Genomic DNA, 27,991 nt, shown 5'->3' with positions numbered 1-27,991 from the left:
GCGCTAGAAAGAGCCATCCATGTGCATGACGTTAGCACTGCCGAAGCGTCTCCTTTGCAACTGTAGGGCATGCTGAAACTCGGGCAGGCTCCTGGGTATCGCTGAGGACTGAACATGGCGTGGCTGTTTTTCTGTTTCTGCAGGGGTTGTCCCCATGTTACGAGACTGAATAGCACCTGGGAAAAGAGTCTGGGATTTCTGACCTCTACATGCGTTACAGGGAAATGCTGTATATTTTAAAGGCAACCTTAAACTCCTGCGGTTCAGCTGTGGTAAATGATGGTTGAGTTATTGCTTCGTATTTGATTTTTTTTGTTTGTTTTTGTTGTCTTGTGTTTTAGTTGCATTTGATCTTTTTTTTCCAGACTGCTATTTTTTCTTGGAAGAGCATCAGTCTGAGGCAAAGATGGGATGCCTGTGTCTGTGTGATAAGTTAGATGCAGTCTCTCTGCCTTGCGTTAATCCTCATCTTCATAATGTCATGCAGGAGACCAAGGGAAGAACTGGTACTTTGGTTTGTCTTTGAATGTAAGCAAATTTTGCCCCTTTTTTTTTTTTCTTCCAGATGTTTTTGGCAGACTCCCACGGTCTTACCTCTTTCTAGGGGATGCTTTCTTCGTGGAGACTTCGCAGTGAAGCAACCCAAATTTCTTCTTCATGTGTCCCCTCAGAGTGGAGGCCTGCATTCGCCTTCACTCCAGAATAGTCAGCCCCGTGAAGTGACTGGCAATGGGGATCGTTTTCCATGCCAAAATGTTGTTGTTCCCCTCCCCTGAGCTGCTTCCCCAGAGATGAAATCTGGCTGACAGACCTGGATGACCTCCTCTTTGTCTGACTGGCATCCACGTCTGCAGCACAAGGCAAGAGCCGCATTTTGTAGCCACGCTGTCCAACATCCAGTGCAGTGCAATCAATTTGTGCAAGCCTGCAGGCTTTTAAGCGGACACCGGTGGCATCTTCCTGTGAATTTTAAAGAATGCCACCGCTGTGCTTGGTGTCCAGCTTGGAGATTACTGACTGGCCTCTTTCTTTTATTAAACCCGGCTTCACGTGCACGGAATTTTACGTGCTGGTTTTTGTATGGATTTATCAGGGCCTACATCATTCAACTTGCGTTTCAAGAAGATGCATCATCATGGGTCTCCAAATCCAGAAAAGCTACAAAGGACTCAGTGCTGTTCCCTAAGCAGCGTTTTATTCCACTTTTGCAGAACTGGAAGAAAATGCTTGAAGCAATTGACTCTTCTCAGTTCAGTGCACTCTTAAGAAAAGTATCTGCAACTTTCGACTGGCTAAGTTAGATCAAGGAGAGAGTGCTGTAGATCACTTGTAAAATTTTGTTGCATAGTCTCTGTTCCCAATATTGCCTTTGTATGTAATAATAAGAAAGAGTTCAACAGTTATGTAGGTAGATAAACTGGAGAACCTAAATCTTCAGTGAAAACGCCCACTAGAAAGTTCATTTAACTAAGGAAAATGCCTTTCCCAGGCAGCATGAAACAGTAGTAGGTAAGGTAAATGCCAGGTTGCCTGAATGAGCTTGCAGTAGTAACTGAGCAATAGCGAATCTACCATCCTGACTTTGTTTGCTTGTTCATATGGAATTGCCTTTGTGCTGCTGTGCTTTTGTAACAGGACTTGCAGAATAGAATAACTGTTACCCTACTCTGCTCGATATAGCCCAACAGTGAGAAGAGAAAAGCTCAGTTACATGTCATTACAATGATATAGAGATCTTAGGCTACGTTTTTACAGTAGCTTAAAGCCAGCTTAGGAACTCCCAGGGCCGAGAAAGTTTTGCCATGTTAAGTTTGTATGCGCAACAGGGATTTGGGGTAACAAAGTGTTATCCACACCAGAATATGTTTTGGATTCTTGTAGCTACGAGACATCTTTTCCTGCAGACCTTTTCATTGGTGCTTTCCTACCAAGTAAGTCACGTGCACATCATTTTTCACCGTTCAGTACTATGTAGTGTGATCTGAACTGGAGCTCGGGTAGTACCTTTGAGGTGGAGGAAACTGTGCAGCAGTCCCTTTCTTGGCAAGGTGCTCAGCGAAGCCATCCATTGGCATGTTGCTTCACGATCACTTCACCGTGGGATCCTAAGGATCTTGTAACAGTGCCAGACCAAGCAATGCTCCCTACTTCATCCGTCCGCCTTTCTCCATGATCTTTCTATCCATCCCTTCCTACATGATTTCTGAGTTAGCTCAGCAACATCCCACTTAGTCTGCTAACGGTCTCTGGCTGTTTCTGGCCCTGGGAATCGCTAGTTCCAGCCATTCCCCATAGGAACGGGATGGTGCAAAAAGCACCTGCTGTCACCAGAGGTGATCCAACCAGAGAACAGAAACAAGAGAGGGTAGATCTTACATACGCTATGGAAAGAGGACCTCTTCTGGCCAGCTGGAGAGAGAACAATGCCCGTAAGAGATTTGGCACCTGGAATAAAGACAGATCTCTGAGGACATGTCCATGAGCTGCAGTTGGGAGCATAATTAATCTACAGCAATGAAAACCTAGCAGCTGGGCAGAGACAATATCTGCGATGAGAGAGAAGTCTGTAAAGCAAGCTTAACTTGTGCTAGTGAATGCCTGAGCCTCCCTGTCTGCAACTACTAACGTATCTGTTGATCTTCAGACAGCAAGGTCCCCTCCTATTGTGCGTCCAAAAAGTCGTCATCATTGGCAAGTTGATAACAAGGTGACCAGCTAAGCCTGCATAAACTACATGGCCTCTTTCTACTGGGGAAGTGGGCAGCAGAGCTAGCTATGTACCAGGTTTGGCATCTAACAGGTTACATGTAAAGCTAGCAGCATGCTGGATACGGGGCATTCTGGGTTAGCTCTTGTGTCCTTTCAGGGCTGAGGCTGTTATAACTTCAGCCGGGCCATTACCCAAATGAGGGCTGGGAATGGTTCCAAAGAAATGTTTAAACCCAGGTGAAAGCTAATGCTTAGAACTAGAGATAAGACTTGAAGTCCATTGTTCTGGTACATTTCCAGTAACCCCAACCAGTCCTGCAAGTCCAGAAGGATACAAAAATAGCATGGGGCAGAAAGCTCAAGGGTGAACCTAAAACTGAGCTTTGACTTACTTGCTTATCCTCTTGCCTTGTGAGGCTGCTGCTTATAGCTAGTTCACCAGCTGCTGCCGACCTGTTTCTTGGACTCCTGCTGCAGGCTTACGTGCAGAGGTTTGTCTGAGCTGCAGGTGTTGGTGCGCCTGGCTCACCCCAACTCTCCCCTCGTGGCAGGGACTTGTTTACTCCATACCATGCAGCGCTTTGTCTCACTATATACTCATTAAGCTAAAGGTGCATTTGCTCTTACTGCAAAAGGAGCCAGCCAGATCTCTTCCCCTGTGGTACTTAGCCTTGTGATGACCACTGTCTTTTCTTTTCTAGAGCCCACCAATCTATATTATCTGTACCTGTTCAAAATAGAAGTCCATCTGGCATTTTTCCAGAGCAGCCAAACAATACAATATATGAGGTCCTAATAGTGTGTTTTCCAGGAAACAACTCTGTCATGTCTAAGAGCAGTGAAGGAGAGACTTCTAGCAAAGATGCTGAGAAAGTTCCAGTTCTTCGTAATTTCACGTGAGGGTGAACAAGTAATGAGCTACTTCCTCGTCCTGCACTTCAGTGGTGATATGATATGTACAGACTGTAAGTCTAATATTTGTTATTAGTCCTGGTAGGAGTCTGAATTCTTGAGTGAAGGAAGAGGTTCTTCCACTGTGATGCTGTAGTTTAAATGGGATCTCTAAAAGCATGAAAAAATATATCAAGTTGGTGTTTCCTCTGTGAACAGTTTTAGTGAGATCATCACTGTTTAGTTATCATATTCTCAATGGGTTTTTCATATACTAAAAGATTTTAGTTTAAAGTGTAAGAAGGAGCAACGAAGACGATAGCAGCCCTAGGAAAGCAGCTGTACTGCATTACTTACATGCTCATGTTTTACTGAAATGTTTAAAGATGGAAGACAGCAAAGATCAAACCAGGCTCCAACTAAGACTGCATAAGCTGATTTACAGCAATCAGGTCAGGTTCTCGTAGCTTTAAATGATATAGAGAATCATGAACATAAATTCAGCTATGAGGCTGCCACTGGAGCATGACCCTTCATTATCCTATGTGGAGAGAATTTTAGGAGGACTTTTTTTCACTGTGCCCTAGCCCTTCACTGCCCTTTGTCAAGTGGGACATCGTCTGACTAGTATAGGCCACAGATTCTGTAGGCTAGAAGGTTTTCATAAGTTTCTGGCTTTAGGCCTGGGTTAGAAGAGACGTGGCTTAGAGCGTAAAAAGTCCACGGGTTTCCTGTAAGGAAGCTCAAAGCGCGCGCTGCTTTGTTTTGCCGTTTCCTCCTTTACCGTTTTCTACTGGGATGAAATGCCCTCGAGTATATTTTGGTACTTTTGTTTGTTTGTTTCCTCATTTACAGTAAGGTTGTCCTGTCTAATGACAACTTCACCAGGAAGTTGTTGGGGTTTTTTTAGGAAACGCTTAAAGGTCACGCTCTCCCGCCATGATTTTGGAACGACGCGTGCTGATGAAAGGAAAAGAAGGTGCTTCTTTATCAAAACATAAGGAAATAGCCTGTGTTCTGCTTCATTTCTCAGGTTCTTTAACCTGCATTGTTGTTGTTACACGTTGTCAGAAACAAGGCAGCGGAGCTGCAGCTCTAGCTCAAATTACGTGTGTGGACCCTTGCCAGACTTGCTGCTCGAAAGAGTTGGGCTTCTTCCTCTGGAAGGCTCATCAGGAAGAAGCAAGCAGCGCGCTGCTGAGGTAAGAGGGTGAAAAAAACACTTTTCTTCAACGAGGTCTCTGCTTAAAGAGGGATTTGAACACGGCAGCTAAGTCTAAAATGTAATGCAAGCCTCCTTAGGTCCTGGCAGAACGTTCTGTCATTGACTGACTTGATTTTACCAGACCTGCTTTTGGCTGGCTGCAGAGCAGATTGCCTTCCAGGGAAGAGGGGAAAAAAAAAATCTCTCCATACCTACATTCCCCTCAGGTCAATTCTTCATAACAGTGTTCTCAGCGTTTGTTTAAATATTCAGGAGGCTTAATTGGCAGAGAATAGTGAAGTTACAACAGCTCTTGAGCTGCCTTGAACTAACAGCTTGCAGGCCTGAAAAACTGAAGCTACTTCTAGAGTCTGTCAAGGTGAAGGCTAATCATGAGCAATAACAACTCTTCTAGATTTAACTTAGGTTTGAGACTTAGGTTTGAGCATTGTTCCTCACACCCTGAAGCTGTGTGCTTTCTATAGAGAGGAATTCAAGGCACTGAGTGTTTTTTTTTTTTAAAGCAGGAGATCTCATGTCCTTGTCAGTGCCCTCAAGTGGCTGATAAAAGGCAGTTGGTCTGATAGCTTCTGCTGCTGCCCTCCTGTTGGAGCACATTTCCGTTGTGATGCACATCCTGGCTCCCTATTCCCCTGTCTGCGCCTCAGACGGGCCAGTGCTGAAATGCAGGGATGGATAATCAGGTCTTGTGAAATGATGTGATTTGTCAAGCGCTTTCTCCAGCTCTGCTGTTGTCTCTGTCTTTCATTTCTTTTGAGTCCAGGGGTTATGGTTTTTGGTTCTGTGATGCTGAAGTGGGAATGACTTAGTGAAGTTTGCCATCCACACGTAGCATCATCCAGACTGGTGGAGAGGGTTAGACTACTGTTTTCCCCAGCTGCTTCTTCTGTGGTTTTTACTTCTCTGCTGTCACAGGAGAGATGGCTCAGAGGGTGAACTGTACTGTACAGGATCTCTCTCACTCCAGCTCTGAGCATAGAAAAACACTCTTCTGTGACTTGTCCTTCGGTAGAATAGGGGTAGGGTTAGGGATAGCACAAGCTCGTGAGAATTGCATAGGAATTACATGTTAATTCCCATGGAAATTACATGACAATTACATTAATTCCTGTGGGAATTAATTCTCATGGGAATTACATCTTACGCTGCTGGGAACGTGTCACCTCCTCTGTGCTCGTTCTTTTCTGAGGCGCTTATCTAAAGGGAGGGAGCATAAAGTAAAGGAGACTGAGGTATTTAACAGGTTTTAATGCTCTGCCTTGGGATTGCCTGAATGACCCTACCTAGAACTTCTTTGCCCAAGAGATATTTGGAAGCTAAGGTATGTATGTTGACCATACCCTGTTTATGAGGAGAAGCTGAGGGAACTGGGCTTGTTCAGCCTGGAGAAGAGAAGGCTTTGGGGGACCTAATAGCAGCCTTCCCGTACCTGTGAGGAAGCTACCAAGAAGATGGAGCCAGCCTCCACTTCTCAGACTCCACCTCTCCAGGGTGCATGGTAGGAGGATGAGAGACAACAGACAGAAGAGATTCCGACTGGATATAAGGAAAACCTTTTTCACCATGAGGACAGTCAAGCAGTGCAACGGGTTGCACAGAGAAGTTGTGCAGACTGCATCTTTGGAAGTTTTCAGGATCGAGCTGGACAAAATCCTGAGCAGCCTGGTCTGATTTTACAGCTGACCTTGCTTCGAGCAGGGGGTTGGACTAGAGACCTCCTGAAGTCCTTTCCAGCCAGAATTAGCCTATGATCCTGTGTTGTCTTTTATTTAGCAGTCTGGGCTGGAATTCCAGGTAGGGGAAGCAACTTCTTCCTTTGGATGAGGAAAAGCTAGTTCTGAGTTTCCTCAGAGAAAAAACGGACCAAAGCCGTTGAAGTGTGGAATGGGGTAATTGCTTGATCACGTAACTGCTCCCGGAGCCTGCAAGCAGTGTAGGATGGTGCTAATGGAAGGGCTGCAGCTCTAAGAGCCAGCTAGTTCATCTGCTTCTACACCGGTTGTATTTTAGGACTCTGTCACCCACATTTTGGCATCCGCTGCTTGTTAGCTGCTCAGTTCTGTTTTAGATATTTTTCTAACGCTCTCTTGACTCTGTCACCCAGGGACTATAGCGTGAAAGGAGCAGCTTCTCAGTATAGCACTGTAATCCTCTGCTCTTCGGGTCACTTTTTTTGGACAGCTTTTGTTGTGCACTGAGGCTTGTAACCAGAATTATACACAGCACACAATTATTGGCTAATACATATAGTAAATACGCTACCAGGTCACCACGCTGGTGCAACAGCTGCTGAGTCTCCGCTGGCCAGACAGTTGCCAGCCAGATTGCAAAGTGTTGGCCTCCATTACTCCTTGGAATGGACCAATCCTCAGTCTTGCTGAGTTTCCATCTTCTGACTCTCTTTTTTCTCTCCTTTTTTTTTTTTTTTGGCTAGTTACTGATTCAGCAATTTCACCTCTGTCTTTGTTCCTGCTTCCCTTATCTTGCAGGCTGTAGTTTACATGTTCTCTCCCTGAAAGCTTAACAGTGATTTTTCTCATTAAAGCTGAGCGAAGATCACACATCCATGCATCACAAAACTGGCCTTTGGCTCACAGACAGCTGAGCCGCACAGCACTGGGCTCTGGTTTACAGTCTTCTCCTTGATGGCTGGATATCTTTTGTTACTGAGCCATTGTTATACTCAGTATAGGGTCCTAGCAGCCACCAGCAGGATTCAGTGTCTTAGTGGCAACACTTATATTTAAATTCTGTCTTGTCCTGCTACTAGGGTTTGTTCAGGGGGGGTAGTGCTTGCAGCAGCGCGCTCTTGGCTTTGCCCAGCAAGCAGCTTATATTGTGACTGCAGCTAATAGCTCATGTAACATGAGAAGAACTATGATGTGGTGAAACACAGTATTGAAAAAAACCGTGTTAACCTTTGTGGACTATCTAGAGTACCACTTGCCCCCCCAAACCCATCTCACCAGTGATGTGGGGTTGTAGGTTGAACTTCATTTTATGACTTTGACTATCTCATGGTCGGCATGTTGTGTGATGAGCAAAATTTCTCTTTTTGTCCTGCAGCTCCAGCTGCTTGAGATAGATATAAATATAGGTGCTGAAGTGCTACACAAAGGTGGCCAGGATCTATTGTTAGCTTAAGCTTATTAAACTTGACATTCTGTTGGAAAGTATTGCATTGCTAGCACTGTATTATAGTAACAACTTCACACATACGACAGGTTTTGTTAATGTGGAATATTTGTTCTTCGCTGACGGTAACATTTTTATACATATCTTCATCTCACATCAATAATTAGATTTGTTATACCATCTGGGTGAAATACCTATTGGCATGCATCACTATCACATGCTATGCAAACATCAGTGGTTTGTAGTAATAATCGTCATTACTGTAGTTGTAGTATAATTGTAGCTTAGGGACAGACCAGATATTTCCAGGGTTCACCATCTGGCAATATCCTGCTACAACTAGGGTCAGACTAATATACATACAAGTGTGATGTGACACTAATATAGATTCATTAATTGTAGTGCCAAGGACCATCAATGGGATAAGTGTATGACTTGCACAACTCTGTAAACAGTTGTAATTTTCATTTGGATTTGATTTTCTAGGACTGTAATGCTCAAAACTATGCAGCTGTTTGTCAGCTTTCAAAATCACTATCCTTAGCTAATTTTCCTCTGAGAGTGAAATTCTGTTATAAATTCACGTGCCACCATCCTTAAATACCATTTGCACTGGGAGCAGGCTAATACTATCAAAGTATGAGAAAATAACAGCAGTTTCTAGTATTTTTTGTATTTCGTGAAGCCATTAAGCAAGCGCACTTAATTGAAGTTGTGCATGCCTGGTTTTTTTGTAAGCTGTTATAGCTTACATCTCAATTAATTCAACAAATTTCCTACTCTGTCTAACTGTAATAGCATTACTGTTTTCACTAATCTTAAACTACTGCTTATTGTGTTTAAGGAGACTGAAGCTAAAATGATGATACCATGACTGATTTTGTGATTTTCTGAACCTGAGAAAAAACTTCTTCACTGTGAGGGTGACAGAGCATTGGAACAGGTTGCCCAGAGAGGTGGTGGAGTCTCCTTCGCTGGAGATATTCAAAAGCCGTCTGGATGTGATCCTGGGCAATATGCTCTAGGTGACCCTGCTTGAACAGGGAGGTTGGACGAGATGATCTCCAGAGGTCCCTTCCAACCTAAACGATTCTGTGACCGTTACTTGTGCACCTTCTCTCTTTTCCATGTAAGAGACAATCTTTACATTTTTTTCCTGTATAACTTAAGTGAGAGATGATCAAATCTGTGGTAACATTCCCTACAACGGTTTTGGGAACAACAGCTGTAAAAATTGTCATAAAATTTCTTCCCACAATCTCTTTGTGAGTTCCAGAAACTTGCTAACACCAGTCACAGAATCACAGAGTAGCTGAAGTTGGAAGATGGCACTCCTTGCTCAAGCAGGTTGCCCAGGACTGTGTCCAGTTGGGCTTTGAATATCTCCAAGGATAGAGACTCCACAGCCTCAGCCACTCCTCCCAGTTTTGCATAATTTGCAAACTTGCTGAGGATGCAGTCGGTCCCATCATGCGGGTCATTAATGAAGATGTTAAACAGTATTGACCGCTGTATTGATCCCTGAGGGACACCACTAGCAACTGGTCTGCAGCTGGGCTTCGTGCTGCTAATCACAACACTCAGTGTGCTAATCACACACCAGCAGTTCAGCCGGTTTTCCGTCCACCTCAATGACCATTTATCTAGCCCGTCCTTCCTCAGATTGTCTATGAGGATGTTATGAGAGACAGTGTCAGAAGTCTTGCTAAAGTCAAGATAAATGGCATCCACTGCCCTCCCCTCATCCTCCAAGTCAGTCATCTCATCATAGAAGGCTATGAGGTTGGCTAAGCACAATATCCCCTTTGTAAATCCATGCTGACTACTCCCAGTCATCATCTTGTCCTTCATGTATCTGTACTACAGGATTAGTTGCTCCATCACCTTCCCAGGGATCAAGGTGAGGCTGACCCAGCCTGTAATTCCCTAGATCGTCATTCTTGCCCTTCTTGAAGATAGGAGTGACATTTGCTTTTTTTCTAGACCTCAGGAATCTCTCCTGATCACTATGATCTTTCCAAGATAATCAAGAGTGGCCTTGCAATGACATCCACCAGGTCCCTCAGCACTCACAGGTGCATCCTGTTAGGTCCCATGGGCTTGTATATGTCCAATTTGTTTAAATGTTCCCTAACCTGATCCTCCTCCACCATGGGTGAGTTTTTCTTGCTCCAGACTTCCCCTCTGGTTTCAGGGGGCTGGAATTACTGAAGTCTGGTGTTAAGCATCAAGACTGACATGAAGAAAACGTTCAGTACCTTTGCCTTTTTGGTGCCATTTGTCACCAGGTCCCCTGCCCCATTCAGCAGTGGGCCCAGATTTTTCCTAGCCTTTCTTTGTCTGCTTATGTACTTGCAGAAGCCTTTCTTTTGGCTCTTCACATCTCTCACCAGATTCAGCTCCAGATTGGCTTTAGCTTTCGCAAACCCATCCCTGCACGTTTGAACAGCGTCTCTATATTCTTCCTGGGTCATCTGTCCTTACTTCTGCCTCTTGTACACTTTCTTTTTACGTTTGAGTTTAGTCAGGGACTCCTTGTTCCTCCAGGAAGGCCTCCTGCTGCCTTTGCTTGATTTCCTGCTTGTTGGGATGAACCATTCTTGAGCTTGGAAGAGGTGATCCTTGAGTATCAACCAGCTCTCTGGATGCCTCTTCTCTCCAGGGCTGTATCCCTTGGGATTTTCCCAAGCAGATCCCTGAACAGGATGAAGTCTGATCTCCTGAAGACCACGGCTGTGATTCTGCTTTTTGCCCTGCTTCCTGCTCACAGGAACCCGAGCACCACTGTTTCATGGTCATGCAGCCAAGGCTGCCTCTGGCCTTCACATCCCCAACCAGTCCTTCCTTGTCTGTAAGTATGAGGTCCAGCAGAGCACCTCTCCTCATTGGCTGCTGGATCACCTATGTTAGAAAAGCTACCTCCACTGAAGTCTTAAGCCGCACATATTAATGTATGTGTTCAGTCGGAGGTGTGCTATGTCACATGCATACTTCTGGGCTCCCTCCTGGTTTAATGAATCGTATGCTTATGCAGCTCTGAATGCTTCCAGAAGCATCATTCTTCACACAGCGATGCACATCAACCCGAGATGTAATCAGGCAGTGTTTCCAAAGCTATGAAACTCAGCTCAGGTGAACGGTAGGGTAATGTTCCTTCCATGACTACACCTGAATATTTACCATTATTTACTCTGATTCAAGGTGACCTTCCTTTCTCCTTCCCCACAGATATAAATCTAAGATCACAGGATCGCAGGGTTGCATTCCTTGACGATTTGCTGCGGTTTGCTTGAAATTTTTCTTACCGCATGGAGTGCCTATCCAATACTGTATTATGCTGTTGGACAAACTGTTTCTAACTATACTAGTGGGTATTTCTACTACTCTTACTTTTATTCTAGGAGAAAACTTATTTCTAAAAAGCACATAAAAAGTAAAATTGAATGTTACAGGGTTAATTCTGGAAACATAAAGGTGTAGCTAATTAAGAAAGATTTACTTATAGACAGGTGCCATAGCTGTCCTCTGTACATATTTGCAACATCTTATTTCCCTAACAGCTGCCTGAGTATGTAGCAGCACTTTGCTGGACCTTTTTCCTTCTGTTTTTATTACTGCATTTGTATGACTTTTACGCAGGCCTCTTGGATGCTCTTATACTCATATGTTCACATACTTACTTGACAGGACATCACTAAGGTCAACGGTACTTGGCTTATTCTCCTAAAGCTTTTACAGAGTCTGGTGAAATCACTCCTTCCAAGGCTGATCCGATCTATGTTGGTGTGTTTCTACTTGATCCACCATGAACCATATGTTTAGTGGCTCCACCATAAAGTTTAATAAACTAAGATATTTAAAATTAGACAAAGGAAACATGCAGTGATAAGAGAAAGAAAACAAGGGACTAATTAAAGAATCTCACTATAGTTTTACTTGGCCTGTAAAGCTAGATTTGGATTTGGGACATATTCTGGAGGATCTCTGTTGTAACAGATATCCCCAGCCCAGCCCCAGTCTCAATGCCTCTAGCTCTGGATCCCATGCTAAAGGCTGCAACCACCCTTTGCTTCCCCAGCAGTACCTCCCTTGATGGGCTCAAGGGATCACACTTGCTTTTGTATTTCAACTGCCCTTTTGGCTGCTTGGCCAAAACTGCTGCTCTCGCTCCTTCTGAGGCACTGGGTTTGTGCTCCACACAGGGCTTTCTGCCTGGATTTTTGGTATCACAGATGCTGCACACAGGCCATCTCAGCACACTGCTGGCTGGTCTTTCATCCATTTGTTCTCAGGTCTCAGTTCCTCACTTTGCTTTCGCAGAGTTCCAGTTTTCTTCCCGCATGTTTTATTTACTGTCCTGAATAGCCATGTCAAATTACTCAAGACCTTCCACAGAGAGGCTAGCAACAACTTCAACACTTGTCTGATATATGCCTTTGATTTAGTGCGCTGCAGGTGGGTTATAAATACCTTTCATTCTTCTGTCAGTTGCTTTTATCCACAAAAGTTCCCCATTTCCCCAAACAAAGTCTTACTTGGATAATCTATTCTCCTAAACTATCCCCTGTATGGAAAAAAAAGCCCTCATTTTTTTCTGGCTGGCAAAGGCCATTTCCATACCTAGCTCACAAGCCTTAATACGGAAAGAGCTAATGTAGTGTCTCTTGAACTCCCACTGTATGAACACATTTAGCTACTAGCATTGCCTTAAATGCCTATCAAGCTGCTTTTTTACAGGATTTCAGTCCAAAGCTGGAGACCTTTATTCTCCACATAAATGGGTATGCAGCTGGGACACAGAGAGCTGAAGCTCACAAAACTGTGCCCTGGGTTACAGCATTGCTTTGCTTTTCAGGAATACGGTATAGAGGAGACTTTTTTTAAGGCAGAGAACTGCAGGAATGGTGGTCGAATTGGCCACAAGAGGGCACGGCTGTTGCTTTAAAATGCTGGCTATTAGGGGCACCTTCCAGAGCATCTTGCCCAATTGAACAACCTCTCTAAGCCAGTCTCTCTTGTAACACCGCATTTAAGCATATTCTGAGGGATATCAAAGATTTACATTCTCAGTCCAATGCAGTTAGTAACAGAGGGGAGATATGCGTTACGTTTCTTTTAGAGGTTCCCCTCTTCAGGGACCAGTGTGAGAGCCACCCTCAGTTTTCTGCCACTGCTGGGTGCGGTTGAGCTGATGTAGGGGCCAAGAAGCTAACCCAAGGCACACACACACAAAGGAGGGGAGTGGAAAGGTTTCGAGGGCAGAGGATGTACACGGTCTTCTCCGAACACAGAGCTATGAGGCTTGAGTCTTCTTCCCAACCACCCCAGGGATATGCACTATGTGGAACACAGGATGGGCACTGGATATGTTTCTTTTAAGACTGGTTTGGACAGCTCACAAGACTAGAAGGGGGATTTTCCTTCCTCTGCCTGGGAATACGCCTGCTGCAATGCTGTTGGTGGCTGCAGTTCCTCTTTCCGTGCTGTGGGAGCACATGATCACATCTCTAGTTTTCCCAGCGGTCCTCCTATTCATAACTGTTGTAAACTGATAGAATATTTAAGTCCTAAATTGACTCTCATTTCTGCTTTCTATAGACTTAGCAGCTTCCTGCTCAGCGGTTCAGCTTCTCTCCCCCTCACGGTCTAGGAGCTGGGTTTGTTGCTTCCCTGTGCTCAGCTGGGAGCCTAGGTACAGCCTAGTCAGCTTAGGAGAGAGCAGCCTGCTTGTCAAGTCAAACAGTGCATTTAACAGCAAGCATGAGCTCTGGACAGCCAAAGTCACAGACACTCGGGTAACCACCCTTCCTGGTCATTTTGTGCAGGAAACCAGTGAGTGCCTGGGTAGTCTCTTTTGCGGTTTTCTGCTTGTAACATTTGATGCAAATCTGAATACTTAGTCTGTGCCTCTCTTTTTATTACTTGCCGCCCTCCCTCATCTCCCCTTTTGCTTAGCAAGTGCATTTGCTAATGGTTAGATAATCTACTTGCACCTTCTTTCCTGTAATTTTCTGCTTATATGCAGTTCTATCTAGCTTTATTTGTTAAATCTGCTAATAGCCTAAGCATAAGCTGTAACAATTAAATCACAGAAGGAAAAAAAAAAAAGGAAGCTCCTTATTCACATCCTTAATTTATGTTCTAGTTTGCAAACAACATTCACACTTCTCCAGTATACACAGTCACAATTTCCCTGTAAACATCTGATCCCCTCTGGCTAAGTCAGCTGCTTGTACTGATTATGTTAATGTTTAGGCCTGGAGGTTTAAGCCCTTCCATAGAAGACATAATGGCAGAATTATACAGTTCTAATGTAATTATGTAAAAACAACTCTAATTGCTTTCAGTATAAACTGAAAATGTAACCTTTCATTCTCTGACATCACCAAATGTGTGCCCTTGAAGAATTTGTACAGTTTATTTCTTGCCATTTCTTATTGCTACTTGAACTGTCACTAAGATCTGATAATGTCTCGTAACAGTATCACTCAACAGTGTATATTTTTTCTATTAGGATGGATTTGCCAGGTTTCAGGGACTTCTTATGAGTGTCTGCGGTTGCAGTTTGAAAAATAGAGGAGTCTAGAAACTGTCAATGCATGTTTGGCTTCATGTAAGTTTGTTTTACCTGAATTTCAGTGACATCATCCAGTTTTGGTTATTTCCTTTTTTTGCTGCTCATGGTTTTGCTTCTAAAGGAGTATCAGTGAAGCACATCCCTTAGTCTAGGAACCTCTTTGCTCACTCACTGCAGGGCACTCCAGTACCCTTTTAGGGACACCCTGGGTAGATATGAGTATGTGGTGATCTGACAGCAGCAGAATGGTTGAAGTCCTTGGATGAGGGGGTTGGTTACAAGATATTCCTTGGTAACAGGCCTTAGGTCCTTTTCCTTTATACCATGTTTTAGCCTTTCTGTGCTTGGAGCAAGGGAAACTTGCCGTCACTTATATGTCAGCCTTTACCTTATGCAATAATGTATGTCGATAGGCTTTGTAATTTTTGTTTTGTGCTTTTTCCTTTGTGTATTACCATCACTGATTACATTAGTAAGGCTCTTTAGTGTGCAAGTTGATGAAAATTATATGCAGTATTTTGCGAAGGATATGCTGTCAGCAAATCTTCACCAGCAGGTTCCTTGCTTTGTTGAAGAAACTATTGTAGCATGTGAGTCACTAATCCTTGTCACACTCGCTGAGGGTCACAGCATTTGCCTGTTTCTGAGTGGGCATGAGAAGGAAAAGAATTACATTCCTTTCATTGGGGTATTGAATACATTTTGGAAGAGCAGGGGCAGACATGTTGACATCAAAGGAAAGACACTGACTCTGATGAGAACATAGGTGCCTATACTACAGACTTCTAAAGTTAGGCGAGAAAAAAGCCTACTGTGGCTTCCACAAGTAGGCAAAAACCTGGCAGAGCCAATAGAGTGATAAACTTGCGGTTAATCTTAATGATAATAATCACATCTGGATGTTTTTCCTGCATGTCCAGGGCATTGCAGTAGTGAAAACATGAGAAGGAAAAAAACCTAAAGTGATTCCCCTTGTGCCAAATCAAAGTTCCTGTCCTGAAGGAAAGGTATACCAAATGTATAATTAATGCTCTCTCAGACATGCAGTAGTTAACAAAAAAATAAAAGTGTGTCTATTCATTTTAATATGGCCTTTTAAAAATTTCCATTATCTGCTGAAGAAGTATAGAATTATAATGCATGAAGGAAAGCTGATACAAATGTAATTGAGCCTTTAATATGAGGAGAAGCATATTTCAAGGTGGGTCACACAGAACCATGGCACGCTATTCATTGAACACTTTATTGAAGACCAAAAATGTGTGATTTATAAAGTGTTACTAGAAATAAATTGCATGAAACAACATACTAACTTACTCCTTCAAAAAAAAAAATGTTTCCTGATCACTGTCGGTGCAAGTCTTCACGATCGGTGCCAAGGAGTACTGGATAGGCTGTTCCAATGTGCTGCCCATGGTGACAAACAACTATCTGTAGCTCATATTCCTCTATCTTCACTGTTTCACGTGTGACGTTTTCTTCAGACAGCAGAAAAACGATGGTGTAAAGGGCGAATTCAAACTCAGGGCTGACACCAATAAAGGTGCTTCCAATTGGCTTTACCGAGCCCTTCCAAGTGAACTGGAGGCTCAGAACTTGGTCATCTTTGTCAGGCTGAAAGCAGAAACAAAACAATGGAATAATCTCCAACAGAGTTGTGACTAGACAGATAAAATTTTAGATTCCGGATTTTAGAAGGCATTGCAGGATTCAGTCACTCTACCATCAGGGGTTTGTGTCAAGAGTGAGCACTGGGAATGAGGGATGTAAAAGAACTGTTCCAGATGTGACCTCACAGTTCAGACTCCTTTTAAATTTTAGTGGATGTAAGTGGTTCCTGTTATGGTTCCAGACCTTGAGAATTGTTTTATCTTTCCCATCAAAAGTATTCTTACACCTCTGATGACAATAGATAAAAAGCAGTTTAGGCCACTGCCCTTGTTTTTTCATCTATTCCTGTTCCCCAAAAGATACCAAAATAGAATAAACTCCTTTATATTGAATGCCATTTGAAATGAGTTATATTTGGTGTTTTTATAGAAGGCCAAGAAATAACAGTCATCCAGCTCATAGCAATACTCATTGAGAAATAAGTGTTATCAATGAGTGTCCAACTCCATTGAGCAACTTTGCTTGTCCCAGTCTGGATCTCTCTCTAGCTCATTGCCAGCTGCCTCAATGGCAGCTGATCTGTAATTAGAAAGTCTGAAACCTATGCTCTGGAGAGACGAAGATATAGAACAGGCTTCTTTGAGCTTCTGTGATAGATTCAAGGACAATATTCCAGGTTCCTATAGCTGGAGCAGAGCCTTTTCCCTGTCCTCTGGAGCATAGAGGTTCATTGGTATCCTTTTAAGCTTCAGCAGTGTTACAATTCTCTAAACACCAGCACTGCTGTTCGAAATAGTTTCTGCACAAAAGGATCTGGGCTTTCTGTTTTTCCTCACAAGTTTGAATGCAAACAGCTAAACAGCTGTTAAAACAGCTTTTAAGAATCACTTTTTGGTACTCTAGTTGCAAGTTGTCAGTGCCTCATAATTTTCAGAGCTGAGATTTACAGGCCTTAGGCTGGAAGAAGGAAGCAACAGCACAGAATAAGTCTAATTCCAAAATCACTGAAGCTGAAGAAGTCTTTTCAACAGCTTCAGCTTCCAAAGGCTGAGCTCCTAGATCTCCCAGCAATAAGAATCTAACACTGCATATTATTTGAACACCAGAATAGCTTGCCTCTTCAGGAAAGCACCTTTTCTAGCCTGGGTTTAGTCATTCCCAGCTTGGGACCTTTTGCCACTTACTACACTGGGGCTTAAAAGGCATGTAGACTAACAGGTTTCTGTCTAGTTTCACTTAAAGGTAGGGGAACTGCAAAGGAATTTTGTTTGAAGGACTAGTTTTGCTCTGAGCTTTTTAGCATTAGGATGTCTTGAAGGAGTCCAAAACTGTAGACACCAGCTGCACGTGCAATAGCCACAAATGACAGTGGGAAGAGGAGGAGTGGGAGAAGTCAGTGACTGAGGAAATTTAGGAATCCTATAGGGAGTTAAAAATGAGGTGAGTACAAGGAAAAACTCAACCCTGGCTCTGTGTCATGGTGCCTTGATTCATTATTACAGCTATTCTCTGTGAATCTATTTGTTTCCCCTGTAAAAGCACCCGACTCATTCTTACCCTGTTTTTATTCTTACGGGCAACATAGCCCTTGTAGTCAATTTGATTACGCTTTTCCTGAAGGTAAAATTGCACCCAATTGTGCAAACCTAAGATCTGTTTACCACGCCTTGTTTCTCCAACAAAAACATGTTCAAAACCACAGGAATCAGGTCTGCAATAAATCAAAAGAATAATAATTAGGTTTTTCATTGTTTAAATAGTTCAGATTGGCTGAGGTAAAAGGCCACAATGTACACAATTTTGCTTAGGTTAATCTACAAACAATTTTTTTTTTATTTGTCAGGTTTTGTTTGGGATTTCTTCAGTTTTCTTTCTTACTTTGCACAAAATTTGCAATGAAATCTAGCCATGAAGTCTAAATTTCTATTTGATGATTAAGGTTCTTAGTTAAAACCACATGCATATTGTTATTTATCTTGATTTTAGCAAGGCTTTCAACACTGTCTCCCATAACATTCCTATAGACAAGCTGATGAAATATGGACTAGATAAATGCACAGTGAGGTGGACTGAAAACTGGTTCAACTTTTGGACTCAACGGATTGTGATGAGTGATACAAAGTCCAGCTGGAAGCCAGTCACTAGGGATGTATTCCAGGGGCAGCTAATGGGGCCAATATTGTTTTAATATCTTCATTACTGACTTGGATCATGGGACAGAGCACACCCTCAGCCTGCTGCAGAGCATAGACTGTTGCACTGCCATTCAGAGGGGCACCCTGCCCCTCAACAGGGTGGAGAAGTGGGCTGACAGGAATCTGATGAAGTTCAGTAAAGGGAAATGCAAAGTCCTGCATGTGGGGAGGAATAACCCCATGCGCCATTACATGCTGGGGGCCAACAGACTGGAAAGCAGCTTTGCAGGGAAGGACCTGGGCGTCCTGGAGGACAACAAATTGGACATGAGCCAGCAATGCACCCTCACAGCAAAGGCGGCCAACAGCCTCCTAGGCTGCATTAGGAAGAGTGTAGCCAGCAGGTCGAGGGAGGTGATCCTTCCCCTCTACTCAGCATGGCACTAGGTGGCATGGCCACCTCTGGAGTACTGGGCCCATGTCTAGGCTCCCCAGAACAAGAGAGACATGGACTTGCTGGAGTGAGCGCCATGAAAGGCCACAAAGATGGTTAAGGGACTGGAGGATCTGATATGTGAGGAGAGGCTGAGAGAGCTGGGACTGTTCAGCCTGGAGAAGGGCAGGCTCAGTGGGGATCTTATCAATGTGTAAAAATATCTAATAGAGGAGAGTAAAGAAGACAAACCAGACTCTTCTTAGTGGTGCCCAGTGACAGGATGAGCAGCAGTGGGCAAAAATTGAAATATAGGAAGTTCCACTGAAATATAAGAAAAAACTTTTTTACTAGAATAGATTGTCCAGAGAAGTTGTGGAGTCTCCATCCTTGGACATACTCAGAACCTGACTGGACAAGGCCCTGACCTGCTCTATCTCATCCTGCTTTGAGCAGGAGGTTTGGACTAGAGACATCCAGAAGTCCCTTCCAACTCTTCTGTGATTCTCTGACTGCTTATAAACAATTACTAGCAATTTTTTTTAATTCCTACCATCTTTTTGCACAGAAAGAATTATACACCTAATGGGCATAGTGCTATAAGGAAACCAGAGGAGGTCTTTGACACAAAAGTACTGCATATCAGTACTAGCTGAATCATCAGTAAGTCTTTAAACATGGTCTGTGCAGGACCAACGAACACCTAATTTTGGCCATATTCTGAGACTGCCTTCCATTTCTGTATGTAACACACAGAACTCAATCCTATATTTACATAAATCAGAAGAGTGGGAGGATTACCGGGGACTTATTAAGCAAACATACCTGTTTCCTTCTTTTCTGGCATAGAGCTGAAACCAGATGTCATAGAGCTGAGATTTGAAATCAGTAAGGTTTGGCTCTGCCAGGTTTTTTTTAACCAGATACTGATGAGCTCGCTGGAGGTTGGAAAACAAAAACATATACACAGTTTGCTTTTCAATTCAGCGTTTTCAGTGACTAAAAAATAAGATCTGCGTTACTCACTTTCATTACTTCAGTTTCTAAGATAGCATCAAGAAACCGATTGTTTTCAGCTATTTCTTCTGGAGTCACTACTTCTGCTACACCAGTTGATGACTCATAGTTGTCCAGTAAGGAAATAAAGGCTACAGAAAAAGAGAAACTTTCAGCATGTTCATCCTGTTGAATAGGACTTATGTATAATGACACCATTATGTCCAGCCATTAGAGAGTACTATCATATAAAAAGAGGCCATGTAATATGGCAATTCCTTGACTGACCCTAGAGAATGTAGCTTGGGAAAATAAAAAACAGGGAAGGAAACATACATTCATAGACATGCTGGAAGTACAGCGCTGACAGAAATGCAATCAGTAGCTGTGGACTCAGGGCTCTCTGAAAGGGGCTAGGAGCTGTGAGCAAATGAGGAAGGTGGAATTTGGCTTCTTTTTCAAAACACAGAATTACATTGAAGCAATAACAGAGTCTCTCATCCATTTCATTTTGTATTGGAAGAACCTCAGAGGAATCCAGATTTTGGCTAAGGCACAAATGGATATTCTTCCTGAGGCTGAGGCTACAGGTAATCTCCATGACTCATTGCAAATGCTGGGGAAATTACCTTCAAATGACAGGCATCCTCAAGATCCTCACCTCGTTCTCATCTCACCATCCAAATGATACACAATGTTATATTTTAAGAATGCGCATAAAAAAAAAAAGAGACAGATTCTCCATGTCATTTCCACCCTTAACGAAACAACAGATCTCACTTGCAAAAGTTTTTATGCTCTTCATGCGTTCTTCATTTACAGAGTGAAACAGATGTCTGGCGGCACTGTCTTGGGTAGCGCTGTCACCTGCTTTTCCCTAGGAGAAACACCAGAATAAAACAATGACAGAGCAAAATGTACTTAAGGGATAGAATGGTTGTCTTCATAATAATCAAAAGAAGAAGCATAATACTATCAAAATTCTTTGCTATGAATGATCATCTCAGGAACAAGAAAAGATATTATAGAACAGCCACCATCAAGAAAAAAGATAATCTCTGGCATTACAAGAGTTTGAAATTCCGTTTTTTGACTCTTTTTTCAGAGATGACTGTGATTACCCATGTGATGGCACACATTTTAAAAAGGAGATCTGGGCACCTAGCTGCTCTGTTCCCTTGTAATCCACAGACCCACTGCATAAAGTTTATGGGGCCGTAGAGGGGGCAGTAGAGGTATTGTTTCTCTCCTGAGTGCCAAGCCTGCTCCCCAAGCTAACCAGTCTAATCCTCCTCTCCTCCCTGATATTGCTTAACCCATCCAACTCCTGAGTAGGTTCCCTCAGGCTCAGCCCTTGTTTTCTCTTTTTGGCTTCATGACCACAGCCCCAGCCATCGCCTCAGTGCCAGGGAGGAGCCGAGACAGCTCTGGGCAGCTCCAGCATCTTTGGACAGGCAGACGTTCATTTGGCTGAGGTTTTCAAAGACTTATAGTTGGCTCATGATTAAGGGCATTTTAATCAAGGTTACAAATAAGCATATCCCAAACAGAAAGGAGACTTTTTCTGACAGTTTTCAAGTTCTGGCTCCAAAGAGGGCATTCTCAAGGAGAGGAAAAAAAAAGTGAGTAGCAGTTTGTTAACATGGGCAAGGGGTAACTAGAGCCTTGTTTTGAGAAACAGAGAAGCCATACGGAAGAAGTTTTGCAGCACACGCGTTCTGGTCTGCGGTGGGTACCCCTCTCTCAAGTTTATCAGCAATAGAAAATTATAATACATTGTAGTAAAGTGTGTGAGCACCTGTCTGAGTACACAATTGGATATTGACTATTCAGTGACCTGCTGCAATTTGTGGCCACAGCGCATGATCATGTTTGCACTACGCTGAGCCAGCAGGGAGTGAAATGGACGCTTGTCAAATCTGATACCTGCTCCTCCCTCACAGGTCCCTGGGAGTGACGGCAGCTACCCCAAAACCCTCCTCACCCACATCTCTGTGCTACTCCACAGTCTCCAGGAGAGACCCAGGGATCCTCTTCCCTCTGGGTCCTCCCCCAGCCCCCCAAGAATGACTTGGGACCTGTCTCATCTTTTCTCTCAGTGCAAGTTCCTCAGACCATACATGCAGTCATACACACATGCAAACACACAGTCATACAGTCACAGAAACATCTAGAGTGGAGGGGACCTCAGGATGTCTCTAGTCCAGCCTTCTGCTCCAAGCATGGTCAATGCTGAATTCAGACCATGTTGCTCAGGATGTTGTCCTGTTGGGGCTTGAAAACTTGCGGGGATGGAGATTTCACAACTTCTTTGGCACCCTGTCTCATTTGCATTTGTTCTTGTTAAATTTCATGAGGTTCCTTCAGCCCATTCCTCCAGCCTGTTTCGGTCTATCTGAATAGCAGCCCTGCCCTTGAGCATATTGACTGCTTCCCCCCAGTTTGCTGGCAGCTACAAACTTGGAAAGGTTGCACTCCGTCTCCTACTTCAGGTCACTGATAAAGATATTAAACATTACAGGATGAAGAACAGACCCCTGAGGGACTCCACTTGTAACCAGCTTCCAGGCAGAGTGTGAACCGTTAACACGTTGGGCCTCCTGCCTTCTCTGTACTGTTCCCTCCCCTAAGCGACTCTTCCCCATTAGAAAGTCCTGGCTGTGCCATTAATGAAAATTATGAAGCACAGGCAGCTCTTATCAAAAGGCAGTTTCACCCATGCCTTTTCCTACAACACTGTCCTGCCCTTAATCCTCATGCTACTTAGTTCCTTACCTGCAGTTCAATTGTGTAGTCTTTCCCAGGCATAAAGCGGTTAACATCCATATCCCACATCTCATTGAAAAGTTTAGAAAGTTCATGGTTTAAGGCCTTCCTGCCATGAAATACAGTGAAACACACGTGTTGAAAAAGACACATACTGTTAGGTCTTTATGAAAGTCACTTCTAGAGTCTTTTACTGTCACTCTAAATATGTTCTGGATACTAATTTGTCATCAGGAGAGCTTTCTCTTCTCCCAACACCTTGCTGTCTGTGTTGCTGTGAAAACCATATAGCATACAGTTGACGTTAATACCTAAAGAATGCAAGTAATCTGTAAGGGAATTTGAGCCTCTTCCCTGAAGTTGTTTTAGAATATATTTTAACAAAGTTCCTGTGAGGGAGCTTCCCTACTGTCTTCCATGCGCTGAAATAAAAATGAAGATGATGGTGTTTCATTCAGAAGGATTCTATATACAAATCACAGGCAAGCAGGAGATTGTTATCAGCAGGCAGCACACAGCAACGCTACTCAACAAAGCCTAAAGCGAAAAATTCTCTCTATGATTGCTTTTCTAGCAGCAATCTTATACACACTCTTTCTACTGATTTCCTGCATCTCAGCACTGCAGGACCCCACGTCAGAGATGCTCTCCTTTGCCCATGTGCACGGTTACACTAGCACAAAGCTAAAGTAATGAAGGGTCACTAAGACTCTAAGCACAGAGGCTCCATACAATAAAATTCTCTTGTGCACTGATCCCAAATGCTCATACAAACCTAGGCTGGTCTTTTCCTCCTTTTAATGGACTTTTATCCCACATAATTGTGTATCGTTTTCAGAAATCTATCCATCCATTCATCAGCAAGATCTAGGAAGACTTGTTATTGCGATGAACTGCCCAAGAGTAGCTCCAGTTCCAGGACACCATGTCCACACTGACACACAAGGTCAAGACGGATTACAGTGGAGAAGAAAGAGGAGTGGATTAGTCTTAAAATAACTGACAGTTGAATTAATCAGTTACAAACCAGCACATGCATAGAAGCCCCGTAGAGAACCCCTGAACTTCTGCTCCATGCAAGAAGAAAAGTGCAGAAATTTGTCAATTTGGGCATTTTTTCCCCCCAAATAGCCATGTGAGCAGCTTGCCATGATTTTAACAACTGGTTCTCCCAAACTGGACCAAGGTACTTTCAGCCCAGCTCTGAACCTCCTGACTGATAATTGTTATGTCCTCTCTTTCTATTCTGGCGAGGCTGGAGATACTCTCTGCATCCCCCAGCCAGTGACAGATTCCAGACTGTCCAGGAGAAAGAGCAAACAAATATTACGGTAAGTTCACCAAGAGTCTCCTGATGTGGCAGCCTAGATGTGACGGCACAGAGAAAGCTGTATAACAGGCAGCCAGAGAGCAAGGAAGAGTGAAAAGGGGGCCAGACAGGCGCAGCCTGTTGTTAGCAGGCAGAGCACAGAAGTCATAGCAGAAAAGAGGGCATTAGTCAAGTGGTGGTAGATTGCTTCGGAAGCGCTACAGCAAGATTTTACATGCCTTCTCCTGTACTGGACTGTGCTTTGTGGCTGGCTCAGAAACTGCTGTTCTACGTGCTATGTTAATGGAAAAAAAAAAGTAGCAAACTGTGCCTGGAGAACTGGAACGTGTTTTTGCCTTATTGAGCAATACTTTTTCTCTAGAATTGCCTGATCGACTGTGGGGTGTAGCCCTTACAACGTACGATTGAAGTCCCGAAAAAGTCCTTGAGGACTTACTGCATAAAGAAATTCACACTCCTGAGTTAAGAGCCAAAACCAGCTTCTTTACCTTAATGCACCAGAGGATAAATTGCAGCAGCTCACGAGGGTGAAGAACATCTGATATTCAGTGTGGGGAAAGCAACCTCCTACAGAAGGGCAGGGCAGGCAACTGTAACCACTTCAGCTGCCACACCTAAGTCTCCTGCAACTGGGAATCTGAGCCATCATGTACCTGAACTATGCTGGAGGCACTGATGGTCCATTTTCACACTGCCTCTGCGATACTTTGAGATTATTGTTGATGGGAAAATCTACAAAATCACTTGAGTTTTGAACTAGGCTTGAATAGGTATGAAATAACTGAAAGAAGGAGCAGGACTAAAAGTTCAGTATATAGGAGCCAAAGGATACGTTTATTGCCTAGGTTAAACGTGACTATGAAGGAAGGTTTTTGCATGGAACAAGTACTTGCACAGGTTTTACACTGGAGTAGAAGGAGGCTGTCACAGAGCAGATATATTTAGCCTCTGCCCAACCCCACGCTCTGCATCTAAAGTAGAAGTGTGGCTTGTGGCATCACATCAGCAATATCGACTGCACAGCCGATACAAGATACATGCTCAACTTCAGAGGGAATTAGCTGCCCAACATACCACAGAAGCAAGCAAGAGCAGAATTTTTATTTATTTTCAATCCTACCTCCACAATCTTTCCTGAGTCTTGAGGATAGCAATTCCTCCTCTGAAGAGCTTACAGACCAGCACTAAACAGAAAATTGCTCATCTCATTGGCTCAGCTGAAGTACCAAGAACCAGATCTGCAAGTTCACAGAAGACTACCAGAGTTGTTCTTCAAACTGCAAATGCTGTCTACATTCATATTGCTGTGGACTGACGCAATTTTACTGGGTCACTTTTCTCCTGGTTTCTGGATGCTCCTGCCGTCTACTCCACTGCATCGACTGATGTTACCTACTTGAATACGTCCATGCTAGTTTAATGGAGCTTTTACCTTGTTACCTTTGCCTAAGTTACTACTTGTGGTGGAGAGGTGCTATCTATTGAACATTCAAGGTATGTGAAATATTAGGGGGGAGAGTTAGCTTTTTTTTGGCATTTTGTACTATATGTATAATATTTTGTATAGATTACTTTAGTAGATATGTATTTCGGTAAAAATTGTCTTTTCCATATGGGAAATCTGTCATTCCTGCAATACCTCCAGCTTGTTCTTGGCAGATTTGTGCTGTTTATGAAGGGCAGCTGGAGTCTTTCCTCTTCCGGAAATTTTACGGAATATTCCATGCACTCATAGAGACAAACTCTAAGTGTCTTTACTCGGAAGAGGGTTACAGCAAGAGCATACCTACAGATGTCAGTCCTCATATTTATTTAATAAACATACTCCTGCTAAGCATATTCCTGTATTCGGAAAATGTGCCCCAAGACTTTAAAATCACTTAATTTTATAAAATAAATTCCTTTTCTCTCCTTTTTCTCGGTGCTACCACAGTATCATCAGGGACTCTTCATCTCCTTTTTGGTGTCCCTTTCATTTTCAAAAACTGTACACATTATACCTGAAGGTTAGAATAAAGAGAAATATATTGCTGCCAAAGCAAAGAACTTGTTTAACAACTTACATAGTCACCTTGTAAAAACTGTTTCGACAGTATTTCTTACAAAAGGCCTATAATTTAACTTACACATATGAGGTGAGACAACTTCAAAGCGAAGAAGCCCAACACCTTTATGTAAATCCATGACACATAGCATTTAGGTAAAGTTTTCCTGAAAAAAAGAGTATTGTGTATTTACCTTCTGATTTTCAATATGATTGCATGTATGACTCAGCTCAGGGATCTTTATCATTAGTTTTTAATCCCCTCTCTATAGTGAAATCCCTCAGCTGTTAGATTTGTGCTTTGGAATAAATCATTTCTACACATGAAGTCTGGCCAGTTGGATTTTGTGCAGTTGCAGTCTTGCTCAAACCTGCTTAAGTGCACAAGACACCAGCCCAATAACAAAAAAGCACTTACTCAGAGCTGAGAAGACTTTGGGGAGGGTCTTTGCAACAGTAACTCTAAGGTAATAGCAGTACAGCTAGAGCAAAAGGATCTCCATTGCTGTCATTGCTTTCAAATGAAACATTCACACGATATGCCAGTTTTTCCCAGTGATTTTCTTGTATGAAACTGTCACTCTGTTGGGGAAACAATTCCCCAACAAGAAATCTTTTATTGTGATAAATCAGAAATGACTCAAGAGATGAAGAGAATTAATGGGTCAGCAGCGAATCAGGTCAGCAAGTCAAATCAAGAAAAACATAGATTGCAAATGGGTCACACAGAGCCCTGCGGAGAAGGTTTGATTTAACACCTTTTCTAAAGGAAATTTATCTTCACAGGTCCTTTGAACAACGTCCACTTTCTTAAAATCCTTTAATCTTAGCCGAGGGTGCAGAAGCATTTGGAAAGTTTGATGAGCAACCTTTTACAAGTCTTCAGTCATTTAAAAAAATTGGGTTCTAATGTTGTGGAATACATTCACCATCTCATAGGGTCAATTCAAGATATAAGCAATTATCTTGATTTTCCTCTTTCTTATACCAGTATATATATTTTTTACTTGACTCCAATAGTGGTTTTTTTTAGTTTAAACTAGATATTTGAAAGACAAAAGAATTAATAAGACAGGTTTTGTAGGTGGAAATGAAAACTGATTGTCAAGCGATAAAAGTACAAAGTTATGCAGTAACACTGACAAAGTCCTGGGCAAGGCAAATGATGATTGGAGAAACAATTATACATTATCAGCTATGTGCAAGTAAAATACAATTTTAGCTTCACTCTACTTTAGCTATGGTTCAGTTGTCTTTTTAGTCCTCACCAACTTTTTACATTGAAGTGGGTTACTAAAGCAGAACAGAAATGAGAAGCAGGATTATTGCAATGCTGCATTTCACCCAAGTCCGTTTTACACATATTTCCCAAACAAATATACCCCGTTCCCACTGTCCTTGGTGTTAAAAAAGAATTAACATGATTTCCTCTTACCCGTTAGCCATGCCAGGAAGAAATTTTTCTCTTAGCAAATACACTAAGCAGGGAAAACCCAACCTGAAGCTCAGAAATCCTTCCGGTAGTCCAACAAATGGAGTTGTCTCTGCCTCACACTCCACTTGGCTGCTGAGGACTGTCACTCTGTTGACAGGCAGGGCAGAAAGGCAAGGAAGAAGCAGGAGGTGCTAAACTCCACAATAAAACGTGGCAGGTAACGACAGTACCAGGTCTCGTGCCTCTGTCAGCAGAGACAGGCTCAGACCAGGAAGTCAGAGCTTCCTCCGCCAGTCTCTGCATCTTATCTCTGAGGCTGAATATAGAAGGATATGGTAGGGAGAAACACTACAACTGCCTGCGTTTCCCACCTGGGTTTTATATGTGAATTTGAGATCCTTGTGCCAACTTTAGACTCATGTCGTTACTCATGTCGTTACTTCTGGATTTATGTTGGATTATTTATTAATAGAGTTTAGATGCCTACGTGAATGTTAGGCCCCGAAGCGAAGCACTTCACATCTGAAAGCCTTGCTTGAAACGGACAGGTTCTTCCAGTGTTACTGTTTTATGTACCGTTTTATACGGCAATAGAAGGGAAGCTGATAATAAATCAGGGATCTAGGAAATTATAGGCAGGGAAGAAAAAACAAAAACCTTGTGCTTCTCTACTTACAGCTGAAATTGCTAGTTGGGATCTTGAA

General features: G+C 43.0%; 1 protein-coding gene and 1 long non-coding RNA gene across 3 annotated transcripts; one reads left to right on the top strand and one right to left on the bottom strand.

Moving 5' to 3' along the window:
- Window positions 1-13: 13 nt before the first annotated feature.
- LOC138067831 (uncharacterized) lies at window positions 14-23,449 on the top strand. The gene is made up of 5 exons (XR_011142241.1): window positions 14-272; window positions 566-3,674; window positions 4,634-4,802; window positions 14,475-14,573; window positions 23,317-23,449. It is a non-coding gene; the product is annotated as an uncharacterized lncRNA (long non-coding RNA).
- On the bottom strand, window positions 15,627-27,562 carry LOC104146680 (poly(U)-specific endoribonuclease-B). 2 transcript variants are annotated; one of them, XM_068950678.1, is made up of 7 exons: window positions 23,254-23,389; window positions 22,488-22,587; window positions 20,493-20,589; window positions 19,743-19,864; window positions 19,542-19,654; window positions 17,706-17,859; window positions 15,627-16,151 (listed from the first exon to the last, which is right to left on the bottom strand). In XM_068950678.1, exons 1-7 carry the CDS (start codon window positions 23,295-23,297, stop codon window positions 15,882-15,884), a joined length of 900 nt encoding a protein of 299 aa, XP_068806779.1. In that variant the 5' UTR covers window positions 23,298-23,389; the 3' UTR covers window positions 15,627-15,881. The 2 variants fall into 2 exon arrangements, with proteins under 2 accessions (XP_068806779.1, XP_068806788.1); XM_068950687.1 differs by lacking the exon at window positions 23,254-23,389 and adding an exon at window positions 27,288-27,562 and having other exon boundaries at window positions 15,628-16,151.
- Window positions 27,563-27,991: the final 429 nt, after the last annotated feature.

The sequence above is a fragment of the Struthio camelus genome, chromosome 1 (assembly GCF_040807025.1).
Source record: "Struthio camelus isolate bStrCam1 chromosome 1, bStrCam1.hap1, whole genome shotgun sequence".
Classification (NCBI taxonomy): domain Eukaryota; kingdom Metazoa; phylum Chordata; class Aves; order Struthioniformes; family Struthionidae; genus Struthio; species Struthio camelus.
This window is presented reverse-complemented; position numbering and strand designations above follow the sequence as displayed.

What these genes read in the sequence shown, in the direction of transcription:
- LOC104146680 (XM_068950678.1), bottom strand. Translation starts at nt 23,297, where the DNA reads ATGTGGGATAAAAGTCCATTAAAAGGAGGAAAAGACCAGCCTAG. An exon ending in GGAGGAAAAGACCAGCCTAG is followed by an intron (nt 22,588 to 23,253) that starts GTTTGTATGAGC and finishes ATTTCATGGCAG; the next exon opens with GAAGGCCTTAAACCATGAAC. An exon ending in ACTACACAATTGAACTGCAG is followed by an intron (nt 20,590 to 22,487) that starts GTAAGGAACTAA and finishes TGTTTCTCCTAG; the next exon opens with GGAAAAGCAGGTGACAGCGC.